Source organism: Ostrea edulis, chromosome 6 (assembly GCF_947568905.1).
Source record: "Ostrea edulis chromosome 6, xbOstEdul1.1, whole genome shotgun sequence".
NCBI lineage: Eukaryota > Metazoa > Mollusca > Bivalvia > Ostreida > Ostreidae > Ostrea > Ostrea edulis.
The window spans coordinates 76,558,619-76,573,083 of record NC_079169.1 but is presented as its reverse complement, the minus strand read 5'-3'; the positions used below and the strand labels follow the sequence as shown (position 1 = coordinate 76,573,083).

The 14,465-nt window shown below is 38.6% G+C and overlaps 2 protein-coding genes and 1 long non-coding RNA gene across 6 annotated transcripts; 2 read left to right on the top strand and 1 right to left on the bottom strand.

Moving 5' to 3' along the window:
- The first annotated feature begins 3,918 nt into the window (after positions 1-3,918).
- LOC125648346 (uncharacterized) lies at positions 3,919-6,217 on the top strand. Of its 2 annotated transcripts, none has more exons than XM_048875352.2 (2): positions 3,919-4,782; positions 5,295-6,217. In XM_048875352.2, the coding sequence occupies exons 1-2, from the start codon at positions 4,375-4,377 to the stop codon at positions 5,985-5,987; spliced, it is 1,101 nt and encodes a 366-aa protein (XP_048731309.2). In that variant the 5' UTR covers positions 3,919-4,374; the 3' UTR covers positions 5,988-6,217. The 2 variants fall into 2 exon arrangements, with proteins under 2 accessions (XP_048731309.2, XP_055996793.1); XM_056140818.1 differs by having other exon boundaries at positions 3,956-4,659.
- Positions 6,155-12,399, bottom strand: LOC125648360 (uncharacterized). Of its 3 annotated transcripts, none has more exons than XR_007360273.2 (3): positions 12,240-12,399; positions 10,613-10,803; positions 6,155-6,330 (listed from the first exon to the last, which is right to left on the bottom strand). It is a non-coding gene; the product is annotated as an uncharacterized LOC125648360 (long non-coding RNA). The 3 variants fall into 3 exon arrangements; XR_007360275.2 differs by having other exon boundaries at positions 12,257-12,368; XR_007360274.2 differs by lacking the exon at positions 12,240-12,399 and adding an exon at positions 11,087-12,042.
- Positions 12,400-12,473: 74 nt separating this feature from the next.
- Positions 12,474-14,243, top strand: LOC125648350 (uncharacterized). Its single transcript, XM_048875359.2, has 2 exons — positions 12,474-13,474; positions 13,554-14,243. The coding sequence occupies exons 1-2, from the start codon at positions 12,575-12,577 to the stop codon at positions 13,680-13,682; spliced, it is 1,029 nt and encodes a 342-aa protein (XP_048731316.1). The 5' UTR covers positions 12,474-12,574; the 3' UTR covers positions 13,683-14,243.
- Positions 14,244-14,465: the final 222 nt, after the last annotated feature.

Sequence of the window (14,465 nt, the reverse complement as noted above, 5' to 3'; positions counted from 1 at the left end):
ACCTATCTTTATACGCCAGTCTTTAGACGGGACATATTATGGTACAGTGATGTCTGTCCGTCCATTTGTTTGGGATTTTCTGCTTCTTTTTTCATTTCTCTCACATATCAAGTTATTATTTACATGAAGCTTCGTGGATCACTCTAGATTTGGTTACAATTTTGACCTCTTGCGGGAGTTTTGCCCCTTCGTTTAAAAATTGATACAATTTGTCTGGCTAACTCCTGCCATAAATTACAAGTGAGGACTGCTACACCCCAAATCGTCACCGGCGACGATTTGGGACGGGCGATGATTTGGGGTTTCTTGTGTAACACCCCTAATTGTCGCCCGTCCTAAATCGTCGCCGGCGACGATTTGGGCAACCTCACATCCCAAATTGTCGTCCTCCTTGCTGCAACTATTTGGAAATAATTACATACAAACTGGCCCTTCTCCTTTCCACCTCTTTCTTCTGTTATCCAGCTATGACCGCAAAGGTTCTCTGGACCCTATAAGCAAGACATCTTCTACTTCGTCTTTTACTTGTTCTGTTGTATAATTTAAAAAACAAAGATTTATTATGATCACAGTTTGTTATTGTTGTTTTAGTTGGTAGTGGTGTTGTTACTATTGAAAGAGTTGTATTGGTTGTTGATGGTAGTGGTGTCATTGTTGTCTATATAATTATTTTCGTCCACTCCTGAGAGAGAGATGTCCGACAATGAATCATTTTGCCTTTTGTTGTAGAGTCATTCTGCTGATCATGGGGTTGTTAGGTCTTGTGCACCTCAGATGTGTTAGTGACCTCGGATGATTAGCTCACCTGAGCTGAAAGCTCAAGTGAGCTTTTCTGATCGCCTGTTGTCCGTCTGTCTGTTCGTCCGTCTGTATACTTTTTACATTTTCGACTTTTCCTCCAGAACCACTGAGTCATTTATAACCAAACTTGGCCAAATGAGAATTTTTCAGTTGCCGAACAAACTCATCCAAAATGTAAACGTGCCCGTAATCTGTTTTAGTTGCGTGTAATAGGAAGGGAGAAAATGCAACAGACCAGACCGGGATTCGAACCTGGACCCCTAAAATCTCCTGTCAGGTGCTCTACCGACTAAGCTATTAGGCTATTGACGATCGAACCCAACTGACCGCCACATGTCTCCCTCCTTAAATATCTTCACACCATCATCCATTTTGATTATCCAAGCCAAATTAATCCTTTTGCAAGGATGAGGCCTGTTTGTCCGGTTGAAGTTGTTACCTGGCGATCCAGTGGATTGATCCTATCCAATCCTGTAGACTCTAGGTCTCCTTTTACTAACTCATCCCATGTCGGCTTTGCCCTGCCTGGAACTCGATATACAGTGGCATTAAATGTACGAACCTGTGATATCCAACCTGTACTACGCTCAACATGGCCTAGCCATCTCAGCCTATTCAGTGGCGTAGCTTCCATTGAGGCAACCGAGGCAGCTGCCTCGGTAAAAAAACAACAACACCTTTTACGTTGTTAAAATGTCGATAGCTTCCGGGGGGGCGCAGCCCCCCAGACCCCCTGCCTCGGTAATATTCGAACCCGAGCTACACCTATGCTATTTGTTTGGATAACATCAGCGATGTTTCTGATGTTAAGCTGAGTAATAAAGATACTCGAAGGTGACAAGGCAGATCCATCTTATCATGGCTTTGTCGTTGCGTATTCGTTTCCTTAGAGTGGCGGTTGTTAATTAACGCCCGTGTTTCGGAACCATATAGCAACACGGGTCTAATGCAAGTTGAATATAAATGACCTCTGGTTGTAATTGCCAGATGTTCGCTCGTCAGAATTTGAAGAAGTCCTCTGAATTTCTTCCAAACAGACTTACATCTTGTTGTTGCTGCAAGCCCCCCCCCCCCCAGATGACAAAGTGTCTCCAAGGTAACAGATGTCTGCTACAACTTTTCAAGTGTGTCCTCACCAATTTTTACCTCTGTCATAGGCCTACCATTTATAGGTCGAACGAGTCCATGACAGCGCGAGCACTTGTATCTTGGATCAGGTTTAAGAGGACCATTGATGCCACTACATTTCTTATGGACCCAGTATGAGCAGCTGTTGCAGAAGGGGAACTTTCTGCTTATCCCTGCCGCGACAGACCTAAGTCGTTAAAACAGGTAGTGAAAATTTCATCGCCGAACGGGCCATTGGAGATGACATTAAAAACGGATGTCCCGTGTCACAGTAGGTGTGGCACGCTAAAAAAAAAACAAAAAAACCCAGTGACCGTAAGCACCGAGCAAAGGCCTAAATTTGAAGCCCTTCACCGATCTTGGTGACGTCTCCATATGAGTGAACAATTCTCGAGTAAACAAGATTCAATCAATCCTGCTTGCGCCTTATAGGCAGACCGAACGTGGGTACTTCCCTGAACTTCTCATAGATTGGCCACATTGAAGGCAGATTTAATCCCTGACATGCACTTTCACCTGTCAGTTCCAGGGGCTGGTCAGCGTGTCACAAAACGTAACAGAGAGGGAGGAAATGCAGCGGACCAAACCAGGATTCGAACACAGGGCCCCTGAATCTCTAGTCAGGTGCTCTACTGAGCTATCTGCCCACCAGCGATCCAACCCGCCTGACCGCCACATTTCCAATAACCCAGCTTTACGGACTCAAATTTTATTGGTAGCGTGTCCCAGTCTGGAAAAGAATGAGTTTCAGTTGATCTACTGGTGCGACTTTCAAATTCAATGACTGTTTTCTTGAAAGGAAACAGAATTTCTTCAGATAATTTCTCCCCCTCCCCCCCCCCCCCTCTCTCTCTCTATATATATTAATACCACAAAGCCGATTGAATATACTTCTCTGGTTCTGCCATGGAGATAACGCGTATAGTCCGTCTGCTGATGGTGGGTACGTTATGACGTTTGCTGTTAGTCCGTCTGCTGATGGTGGATACGTTATGTAGCGTTAAATACATTAACCAGAGTGAACTCTATCTTCCATATCTTCTCACACTTTCCAACCTTGTCCAAGTCCGACTGGAGTGAACCGATCTGACGTAACTGTACAATGGACTATAGTGTCATGCGTTCAGTCCTTCTAGCAAATCGTTTATGTGATGGAAGACGAGACAAGGCCCAAGGACTAGTTTCTTCTTCATTAGGGGTATAATGAATTGTTTGTTTACAAAAGTTGATACTCCTGATGAAGAAAGAAACTAGTTGAATGTATTAAAGCTCAAATATTTTTATTATTCCGTATTTCAGATATATACTCGTGTGCAGACTTATATATTTCAATTATTACACTATATTTCCTATGCCGTTTGTGACGTCACAAACAAGCGTCAATTTTATGTAGTCTGTTTACAAAATGTCCGGAAGCAAAATTCCCAACAATACTGTAACGTAAATGAGTAACCGGTGGGTGGGTTTAACATGTGATAAAAAGAATCTCTCATGGTTTGAGGTTTGATATGATTTATATATATTTTTTAAAAACCCACACATCTCGTTGAATATAAATTATATCAAATCATAAACCATGGGAGACCCCCCCCCCCTCCTCTCTCTATATATATATCAATTACTTTTTGTATTCAGCATTGGTGAATTAGTTCAGGATTTAGACCGCTTAGAGGTGTTCATTTCGCATTAATCGACATGTACAACAGTGAATATACACACAGTATTATACGATTTCAATGGATAATTCTATTACCATTGTCCAGTGAAGGTAAGTGTGAAAGAATTCACAAATGCTGTTAATTACAAGGTCAATATTGACCAAATCCACCAATGGTTGCAATAGCAGTGAGAATATATTAGGAGTTGAGAAATGAATCAAAGAGGCTTGATCACGTGCCCAAAATTTCGTTACGTGTGATGCCGCTATAAACTGATATTTTAGAAAGGCTATATGTTTTTAAAAGTACATTGTTCAGTGAAGCGTATAGCAATATATATGTGGATGGATTATGTTTGATTAAATGGACCGGATTTTAAAACAGTATGGTTAAATTAAATACTCCACAACACACGATCTGATACCTGTTGATTACAAGTTCAAGCACGTGTAAAAATACCTTGGTGTCAGCTGTTTGTCTGGAGTTTCTAATCTATGTCCAACTAGTGCTTTGGCAATATATGATGGAACATTGACACGAACGTAAGGTCAACAAAAACTTAATTCCGAAGAATCGCGATACCACAACAGAAAGGTGATCTTTCTGGGGGCCCTAATTCTAGTGTTGACGGTGGGATATATCTTGTATATCGCCGTGTTCAGAGGTTCTGATCGAGTAATTGTTTTTGGGTTTAACTCCTTCAATCCGGTTTTTGTGCGATGCTATTACGATATGAACTGGTAATTAATTTGCTGGAAAACATTAGTCAGCCTTTCAGTGCTTTTTAATGTCATACGTTATTAATATTCAAGACGGAGAAGAAATGGCTGCGAGGTGTCGGATGGGCAACAACTCAACAAGACCAGCCAGTTCCCAGAATGGTTCCACGCATGGATACCACAAAAAGACCTCGGACTCCGGACTCGGGATAATATGGGAAATTATCAATCCGTACTTTCTACATCAATGGATGCCCTATTTTTTGTTTGCAGAAATAACGTTTATGTATTTTGTTGGTTGTTTCATTGCGTTACCACATCTGTACCCAGAAACGGCTTACGTTCATCAAGTGGTAGGGACTTTTCTACTTTATCAGATTGTAGTCAACTGGTGGTTTTTACACATTACAGATTCTAGCTTTAATTCTTCGGAACATCCCAAAGAAAACCTTGCAATTGGACCATATCCATTCAAGGTACGTGTTTTACTAATTATATCCCATAAATTTCATCACAAAATTAATTTAGAAGAGCTTAAGAATGTAAAATATTCAGATACAGTGAATTTACATTTGTATAAAATTTGTAAGGTATGGAACATGTCGAGTCTGTTAGAAAGTAAAACAGGCGCCCTGATAATCGTGATGTACAATATGTTATGACAACTGAAAGCCTCACTAATTACTCCCATGTATTCAATGTCCTTACTTCATAGGGATTCACGGAATGTAGCAGTACACTTGTCACTTTCGTATCTTTTTCAATGTGTATACTGCTACGGAAAAAGCTTCCCTCTAGGCATTTTGAAATAGCATTTAAAAGATCTTTCTCGGTACACATTTTTGACGAGAGCATTCTAAAGACGAGCATTTTACATTGTTTACAATGATTTTCATAAAAGATAAAGATTAAACGAAGCCCTGACTAAACAAATACATGCATGCATTCAGAACATGTTAAAGAGCCCTCATACATTGAACTGTTGCAGGTTCCGGAGACTGTCCAAAACAACAAACTGACCCCCATTATAGAAGCCCACATTACGGCAGCCCGATACCCCTACTGGCAGTGGGCACCATGTCTGTCCTGCCAGTGGTGGAGACCACCTCGCTGTCATCACTGCAAACTCTGCGGAAAGTGCATCCTTAAGAGAGATCACCACTGCTTCTTCGCGCGCAACTGTATAGGGCTTAAAAACTTGCGGTATTTCATCGTGTTCCTTTTCTATGCGTGTATCGTAACTGTTTTCACGATTTACCATGGGATTACCTATATAGCGACATTTTATTGGTCTGATATGTCATACCTGGACCTTGTCCCTCTACTTTCGTTTCTGAGGTCAACCCTTGGGTCAAACACAACGTTGACCTATGTAGGATTAATTATCATTATGGCGTATGGACTCTTTGGATTAGCATTTTTGAGCTTTATGCATTTTATAGACACGCGTGTTTCCATTGTGAGAGGAAACACAGCGTTTGAATTGGAGAATAAAATAGATGTTCAAGATCCCAGGGAAGTCACGGAGAAGCTCCAGTCCGTGTTTGGACCTCATTGGCAGTATGCCTTTATATTACCCACCCCTTATTTCCTCAGTCCATCCATCGAAGACCCATACAACTGGAGCTTCCTGATTCCGCCCAAAAAGAGGAAGCCTGTGATTCAGTTATTGGATCCATAACACAACGCCCATTTATGTATGGACGCTATAATTTGCTCAAAAGAAACAAACTTATTCACATCAGAAGATATACCAAAGTTTGTGATTTTTCTACAAAAATCACAACGTTCAAATTACTGTATTTATTGTATTTTGCGGTGGTCGATATAAGTTTTCGATAAAATGCATTTTATTGATGTTTGATAGTTCAATTTTATTTACCCTTGTTTTACAATAAAATTGAAAAATGATTGAGTAGTTTGCCTTTATAAACAGGACATATAATTAGATGGTATGATTGCACGTTTCCTGTGGTGCTTCGTCCCCCGTGTTTACGTGAGCACGTTTTATCTTTCCTATGGCACTGTAAAGAAAAATAAAATAAATTTTAGTATTTTTATGGGAATACACTAACAGTAATAAAAGTAAGCAGATCAATATCATACGATACTATTGAAAAGTTCTGTGAGGGTAACTGTTATAGAAAGACTTAAAGTAAATAATGTAATTTTACAAAGTTTTTTTTTTTGGGGGGGGGGTCGTCTTTTTCTTTGAAAATTGTAAAGGATGTCAACTTTTCAGACAGTTTTCACTAATATACATCAAGGTAATGTGGGTGGGTACCTGTAAAGTGCGAAACGAAACGAAACGAAATCTACCGAAACGAAACGCACCGAAACGAAACCCACCGAAACGAAACGAAACAGATTGTATGATCGAACTCTTTTAATTATAATAATTGAAAATGGTATCTTAGGCCCCTGTTAAAGTTTACACATATAAATAAAATTCGCCTCCCCTTTGATGTAGGCTTTCGGCTTGACTGATAGTTGGAAAGGGAGGGGGGGGGGTAAGCACAAAGTACATAAATACCATGTGCAATTAGCTTCGGATCCATAAATTTCAGAACGGAAGGTTACAGTCTCACAGGTCAGAGGTCTGGGGAAACACACTAAACGAGGGATGGGGTCGTCGGCGTTGAATCCGATTTTGGCATAAATACATGTTTCAGTATTTTTTGCTCTAAAGACAAATATATGTATACATGTGGATTTTGTGTATTTGTATGTAGTATATCAAACGGTGGATTCTGAATATGTCCTCCCGTTCTCTTTGTGATTTCTGCTTAAAATCCCCTTGTTCATAAGCCTTTTCAGTTTACAAAATGCCGACGTCCTCCTAATATTATTGCATTAAAAAAAATCCGTTTTCCGTCCCGTTTTCAATTCCCCGTCTTAGCAACATCCCAAATGTATAGAGTTTTTCCATTATTGAAAGTACTCGCACCTCAGCAGTTAGAGATAAAATAAGAGGTTAAGAGCTCTTCCTGCTTTCAATTTTCTAAGACACCAGCTTCTTCAAACAATGTATCTATGCCCAAAGGCGGATCCAACGTCGGCGACCCCACCCCTCGTATAGTGTGTTTCCCCAGATCTCTGAGACTGTAACCCTCGGTTTTGAAATGTATGGATCCGAAACTAATTGTACATGGCATTTAATCAACTACGGATATGTACTTTGTGCTTATTCCCCCCTTTCCAACTTTTAAAACTTTGTAACAGTCAAGCCGAAAGCCTACATCAAAGGGGAGGCGAATTTTATTTATATGTGGTAACTTTCACAGGGGCTTAAGATACCATTTTTAATTATTATAATTAAAAGAGTTCGGTTATACAATCTGTTTCGTTTCGGTAGGTTTCGTTTCGGTGGGTTTCGTTTCGTTTCGGTAGATTTCGTTTCGTTTCGGTAGATTTCGTTTCGATTTCGTTTCGCACTTTACAGGTACCCAATGTGGGTCGATCTAAAATCAATTTCGTGTGTAACAAAATCTGATTGTGATCGGCACATATTGTCCATTAAAAAGTTATCTGAATATAATGACTTGAAATTCACGTATGGCGGCGGACATTGGAAATGCATTGTTAATTGTTAAAATTAAAATTAGTTAATCATGTATAGCTCATCTATTTAACAACTAATCTGAGTAAATATTTCCCATATTATTGTAGTTCTAAATTAAGGCCAAATTAAATAATACATGAACATAATTCTTAAAAATAAAACAGCTTTGGTCATGACCTCAAACAAGAGGCCCATGGGCCGCATCGCTCACCTGAGTCACATTGGCCCATATCTGAAGACTTTCTATATATATTTGCATGTAAAACCTTAGTCCCTATTGTGGCCCCAACCTACCCCTGGAGGCCATGATTTTTACAAACTTGAATCTGCACTATGTCAGAAAGCTTTCATGTAAATGTCAACTTCTTTGGCCCAATGTTTCTTGAGAAGAAGATGTTTCCTATATATTTGTATGTAAAACTTTCATCCCCTATTGTGACCCCAAACTAACCTCGGGGGCCATACTTTGATAAAACGTGAATCAGCACTGTGTCAGAAAGCTTTCATGTAAATCCCAGCTCTTCTGGCTCATTGGTTCTTTAAAGATTTTCCCTACATATTTGTATGTAAAACTTTGATTCCCTATTGTGGCCCCATCCAACCCCTGGGGGCCATGATTTTTACAAACTTGAATCTGCATTATGTCAGGAAGCTTTCATGTAAATTTCAGCTCTTCTGTCCCAGTGGTTCTTGAGAAGAAAGATTTTTAAATGACTCCACCCTATTTTTGCATTTTTGTGATTATCTCCCCTTTGAAAGGGACATGGCCCTTCATTTGAACAAACTTGAAAGCCCTTCACCCAAGGATGCTTTTGGCCAAGTTTTGGTTAAAATTGGCCCAGTGGTTCTGGAGAAGTCGAAAATGTAAAAAGTTTACACACAGACGGACAGCAGGCGATCAGAAAAACTCACTTGAGCTTTCAGTTCAGGTGAGCTAAAAACGGAGATCCTGCGTCACGGTAGACGTTGGTACGATGAAGAACTTAACTGCCATGGTCTTGAGCGCCACGCAAGGTTCAAAATTCGTAGCACTTCAACTGCTGGCGACGTTTTCTATTCTAATTGAACAATTTTATCTAATACAATGCTTAGATATCGTCGTTCGGTTGGGTTGACCAATCAGGGTTTAAGTTGTGAACAGAAAGAAAAACAAACAGACAAAACAAAACCTAAACTGTCTGGGTGACCGTCGTTTGATTTAGGGGTTTGAGAAATGTTTACAGAAAGAGTACACATCTATCACCGAACCTAAGTTGTAGATCATTTTGCCAACGATAAACCTTTCCCTTTTAACTTACCATATACATCTAGTACTTACGTATATATTTTCACATCTAAACAATATTTTTCTCTATTTAATCTAAGAAACTACGTACGTTATACAATTATTGACATTTATTAAATGTATATTGTTTAATGTCCTTTTCGAGAACATTTCACTCATACGGAGATGTCACCATTGTCGGTGAAGAAATCACTTATTTGAAGCGAACAGTGCCACCTTAGTGCACATTAATTGCTAGAACCGGTCGAAGCTGAAAGTAAATTTCCAGACATGAATTATGATATCACATCGGTAATTGACCAATTGAAATTAACTCAACTTAGTCAACTGTAAAAGAAATGTTTTTTCCGTGCGCGATTTTTTTTTCATTTACCCTTATTTGTTTGTCGATCGATTTGTTTGTCCATCATCGTAGCTCAGTGGATAAAGCATTGGGGTGGAGAACCGCAAATCTTGAGTTCAAATCCCCCAGAGTCTTTTATTCATATGTATTGAAATATGGTTTGTTTGGGGTTTTTTTAAATCATGTTTTTATCCAAATTTGTATCTTTTTTGCCTTTTTGGCATATACATGTATACTTATTGTATATCTTTTATAATTAAATCAATTCGTACTTATTTGAGAAACTATTTCTGGGTGTAGTTAGCCACCTTGAATTCTGTACCCCTGATTAGGAAATGTTATGTAATTCGTAGAAATAATCACTTGCTAAACAAAGGAACTATTTGCTGTGGGTTGATAAGACGACTTCCTGGGGCGCACACAGGCTGTTTACAAGCACATGGAAAACACGTGGGGTAGCTAGTCCTTTTTGCGGACAAAAAAATGAGAAAATGCCGCTTAGGGTATCATTTTTCTGGTGTCGGCAGACGAGACAGGTAACTTATATCAATCCTTGCTGAATTATTGGACACGAATTTGATAAACTTATTTTTAATTTTCCCCCCCCCTTCATATAGGAACATATCGTAGTGAAAATAATTACCGGTGTGATACCTTGAAAGAAGGAGTGCTCGAGATTCGGCGAAGGCGTCAATCCAAATATTCATCCGAGCCGAATCTCAGCCGATACTGCATAAGTAACTGTTTCGAAAATGATTTCCACATCAGAATTTCAAAAGCTTGGAATAGTAAGAAAATTTCCTATATTGTGTGCGAACGTATCATCCGAAAGTGCATTTTAAAAGTTTTGATGTCTTAACACATACAATACGGATTGCGTATGTCCAACACTATTTTCTGTTTATTTGAACAGAACGGGCAAGCCACGCAAGTTTTTGTTTTGTTTATGGTCAATAAAGAATAAATTGAATTAATAAACAATAAATGGACATGCCACGCAATGCGACATATTGTATGTAAACAGACAGACACAAAAATCCCGTAAATTTTTACAATGTAATATTTGCTACATGTATAGAACTTAGAAGAAGAAGAAAATAATAATAATGGATTTACCTATTGCATTTGTCAACTTCCTCTGCAATATCTGCAGCACACGCGCTGATAATATGGGATACTACACAGTACCATCTTCCCTGGTCCAACCACAAGGGGACAGTCTCGTTTTAAGTTAACGCACCAGCCTCGTTTGGAAAAATACTCCAGCGTTCCCTGTGGCGTGTCGTCAAAGACGCTCTTTTTGATAACTAGAAGAACGAAAATAATTTGTACCAAGATTCTGATTTTTTTTTTTATGTACTCTCGCAAAAGAATTGTTCACGTATCATATATTTTAACTTGAATATAAATTTTCTAAAGTAAAGTTGCCTAAATAAAGAGATGAAACATTCAACTTTTTAAAAGCAATTCTGCCAAATACAAAATCACATATGCTGTAGTGGATTTTCTTTTCAAAACAACAACTTGAATTACACAATCTTTCACAATACTTAACATTTACAAAGCAAATAAAAACTATACAGTACTTACATAGAGCATTTGAAAATGTGAACAGAATCATACAGACAGCAATTATAAAACAAATAGACTTGTTCATTCTGTATGGCGTCCGTTACTCTAAACCAAATACCAAAACCTGAGGATGTTACACTGCTTATCCCAATTATATATACCCAAGTTAACGGTATTGATGAAGCAGACGTAAAAGGTTGGGGCCCCCGAGGAGGTACGACGGATTGACAGGGGCGTCAAGTGGCCAGTCCAACAATTTGCGACAGGGAATCTTTTGTCAACAATCGATTGGTCATCACGATAGATGACAAAGATGCCTCGATATCGCTATACTCCCGAGATTAGTGTTAAGTAATTACTGTGAAATAAGTTGTCTACAAAGTTTCGTGTTGGACTGGAATCCAAAAGGATCGGCGAATTGGCAATAAAGCCATCGTCACGATGTTGTCCCTATTGGAGACAGAGTCAACAAATCCCCAAATGAATGAAAAGACATAAAGATGTATGACCTTCTTGACACCCATTCACTGCTCATTAGTACTTATAAATAAAATATATTGATGAAACCCTCCGAGGCGGGATATTTAATTTATACATACCTTAGAGTGTCTCATCATTATCAAAATTAACATGCTGCAATCAATACTATCATATGAACATTCAATTAATTTGCCCGGCCGGCCAGTTTACGTATAATGATATAATCTACAATTGATGAGTCGATTGCTGCAATAAGATGAAAACTGGCATCAACAGGTTTTCTATTTACTGGTCACAGACAAAAACAGACGGTACACAACTCCATTGTTTCGTACTCGGGAAATACTTGTATTGATTTAGAAATACTTATATTGATTTAGAAATACTTATAATGATTTAGAAATACTTATATTGATTTAGAAATACTTATATTGATTTAGAAATACTTATAATGATTTAGAAATACTTATATTGATTTAGAAATACTTATAATGATTTAGAAATACTTATAATGATTAAGAAATACTTATAATGATTTAGAAATACTTATATTGATTTAGAAATACTTATAATGATAGCTGTCTCGAGCACGTACGAGTATAACATACCCTATACAGTTACTTCACAAATTTCATTATATTTTTTAAAAGGTAAAATTTGTTCATTATCTGAAAAAAAAATCTTGTGTTACCTGTTTTTCAGTGTTACCTGCTTTTCAATGTTTCCAATTTACGAATTTAAAGGTTTAAATTATAAACTAGAAACATTTTCATCCAATACACGTAAAGGAAAAAAATGGACTAAGAGGAAAATGTAGTAAACTTTAATGTACGTATTAAAGTGTCAGGCTTTAAAATAGAAAAATATGATCTCAACAATATAAACATCCTTCCTGTAAAATCGGAAGCAACGGGCAATATCCTTGTACTTCAGCTTGTGATTTCTCATCATTCTCCTCCAAACATTAGCAACACTGGAAAAGGTGTGGTGTTAAAAAATACTAGTGTATACTCAGTGCATCATAAAATGGAGAAATGTTATGCTGCGACATTTCTACTCCGCAAAAGGTGGCCAAATGATACTGCTCTGATGGATTTAAACGATGAAATCGTCAGACGGAATGCCGTCCCTTTAGTGGTTCTTGGGGCTATTTTCCTTTTAGGACTACCGGCAAATTCCATCATGATGCACATATTTCGGACAGCTTTCAAAAAAACTGCTTATAGATTAGTTTCAATTTGGCTTGCGTCCCTTGGATTGACTACCGTTCTCTTTGTTGTGCCCATCACAGCATTCCTATTGTTGTGGGAAATAGATCACCCGTCCGACCTACAGTGTAAAATCTGCGTTTTCCTTTCGGCATCCCAAGTCGTTTTTTGCCATCTTATACTTTTTGTTATAGCCGTGGAAAGATACCGAAAGGTGTTTTATCCCTTTCAATGGCAAATCAAGGAAAAGGAAATTAATTTCTACCATATCATTGCATTGCTAATTGCTGTTGCAGCTGCAGCGCCACATGCCATATTTGTTGGACATCGCACTGTTCCAACGGGAATACAAGGTCTGAATGCCACTTTCTGTTTCATATCCAACAGTTACATGGACTCCGACATGCCTGCAGTGTATTACGTCACGCTGAACCTCGTCTCCTTCATTGTCACGGTTTGCATTATAGTCATGTACGGACGGATCATCCACCTCATAAGGTATTACAGAAAACAAGCACAAAGGAATGATATATTTCCCGAGAGCGACCAGAACAACCCAGTATGCTTTGCGAGCGCAACTCGAATTCTGGAAACGAGGCGGACGACCGTTACCCTATTCGCGTCAACGTTGACGTTTATCGTCACTACGTTTCCTTTCACCGTCACCGCCATGACGCTTTTGTTCAAAACAGACGTGTTCTGCACCGCTGATAAAACTGTAAGCATTGTCATTAGAACAGTAGTATGCACACTGTTACTCAATAGCGTCATAAACCCATGTATCTACTTTTTCGCAGATCTTCATTTCCGAAGTGAAGTCAAGCAGCTGTGTTCAAGGGTACACGCCAATAACCCACGCCAACGATTTTAGATATTGCTGTATCCAGCGTAAATTTGGCAACACCTACTACGCTGTATGTGCATGATAATACCGGTATATGTGCATGATAATACATGTGCATGATAATACCGGTATATGTGCGTGATAATACCGGTACATGTGCATGATAATACCGGAACATCGTTCATGATAATACCGGTACATCGTTCATGTCTAGATTCACCTTCTTAAGTTGCCTAAGTTTTTGTGCGATCATGGTTAGAATTCCAGCACACAGTTTACTAGATTCTTTAATCTACGTTCTCTCCAGGAGGAAAGGTATTAACAGGAAACGAAAACGGTTCGATAAAAACGATTTTTCTTCTGGTGCGCCTTTTGCATCGTGTGCTGTGCCCCTCATCCGAAATACACGTCTTCCCTGATGTTCTCATGGACTAACCTCTTATTTGCATACCCTGTGGGGACCTCATGCATTAAGGCATCCACATCTGAGTGACACTCAAACTGGTTCTGTGTTAGCTGTTATATATTACAACTGAAAATGATTTATTTTGTTATCCTAACAAATAACAATGCAAGGGAAAAAACCCCAAATTATATTGTTCTTATAACAAATAAAAATATAATAAATATGTTTACGCCAAAATATTGGTTGTTTCTTCTTACTAAGGCAAACGAAATCCAAGAAGGTAGGTAGTTTTAAAAAATTATTTTAGGGGGTTGGTGTGTGCAACTTCAAGCACACATTTAACAATAGATAAATGTTTTTATTGTACTAAGTACCAGAACCAGACCACCCCGGAGCTCATTACCCTGGGGAAAATTAACACATCAAATTCATTATCACATTAAGACGTATCTAACACAG

Bases quoted from the DNA above. Each gene is read 5' to 3' on its own strand.
- LOC125648346 (XM_048875352.2), top strand. From the start codon at position 4,375: ATGTCATACGTTATTAATATTCAAGACGGAGAAGAAATGGCTGCGAGG. The intron at 4,783-5,294 runs GTACGTGTTTTA...GAACTGTTGCAG, and splicing joins TTGGACCATATCCATTCAAG to GTTCCGGAGACTGTCCAAAA.
- LOC125648350 (XM_048875359.2), top strand. From the start codon at position 12,575: ATGGAGAAATGTTATGCTGCGACATTTCTACTCCGCAAAAGGTGGCCA. The intron at 13,475-13,553 runs GTAAGCATTGTC...ACTTTTTCGCAG, and splicing joins TCTGCACCGCTGATAAAACT to ATCTTCATTTCCGAAGTGAA.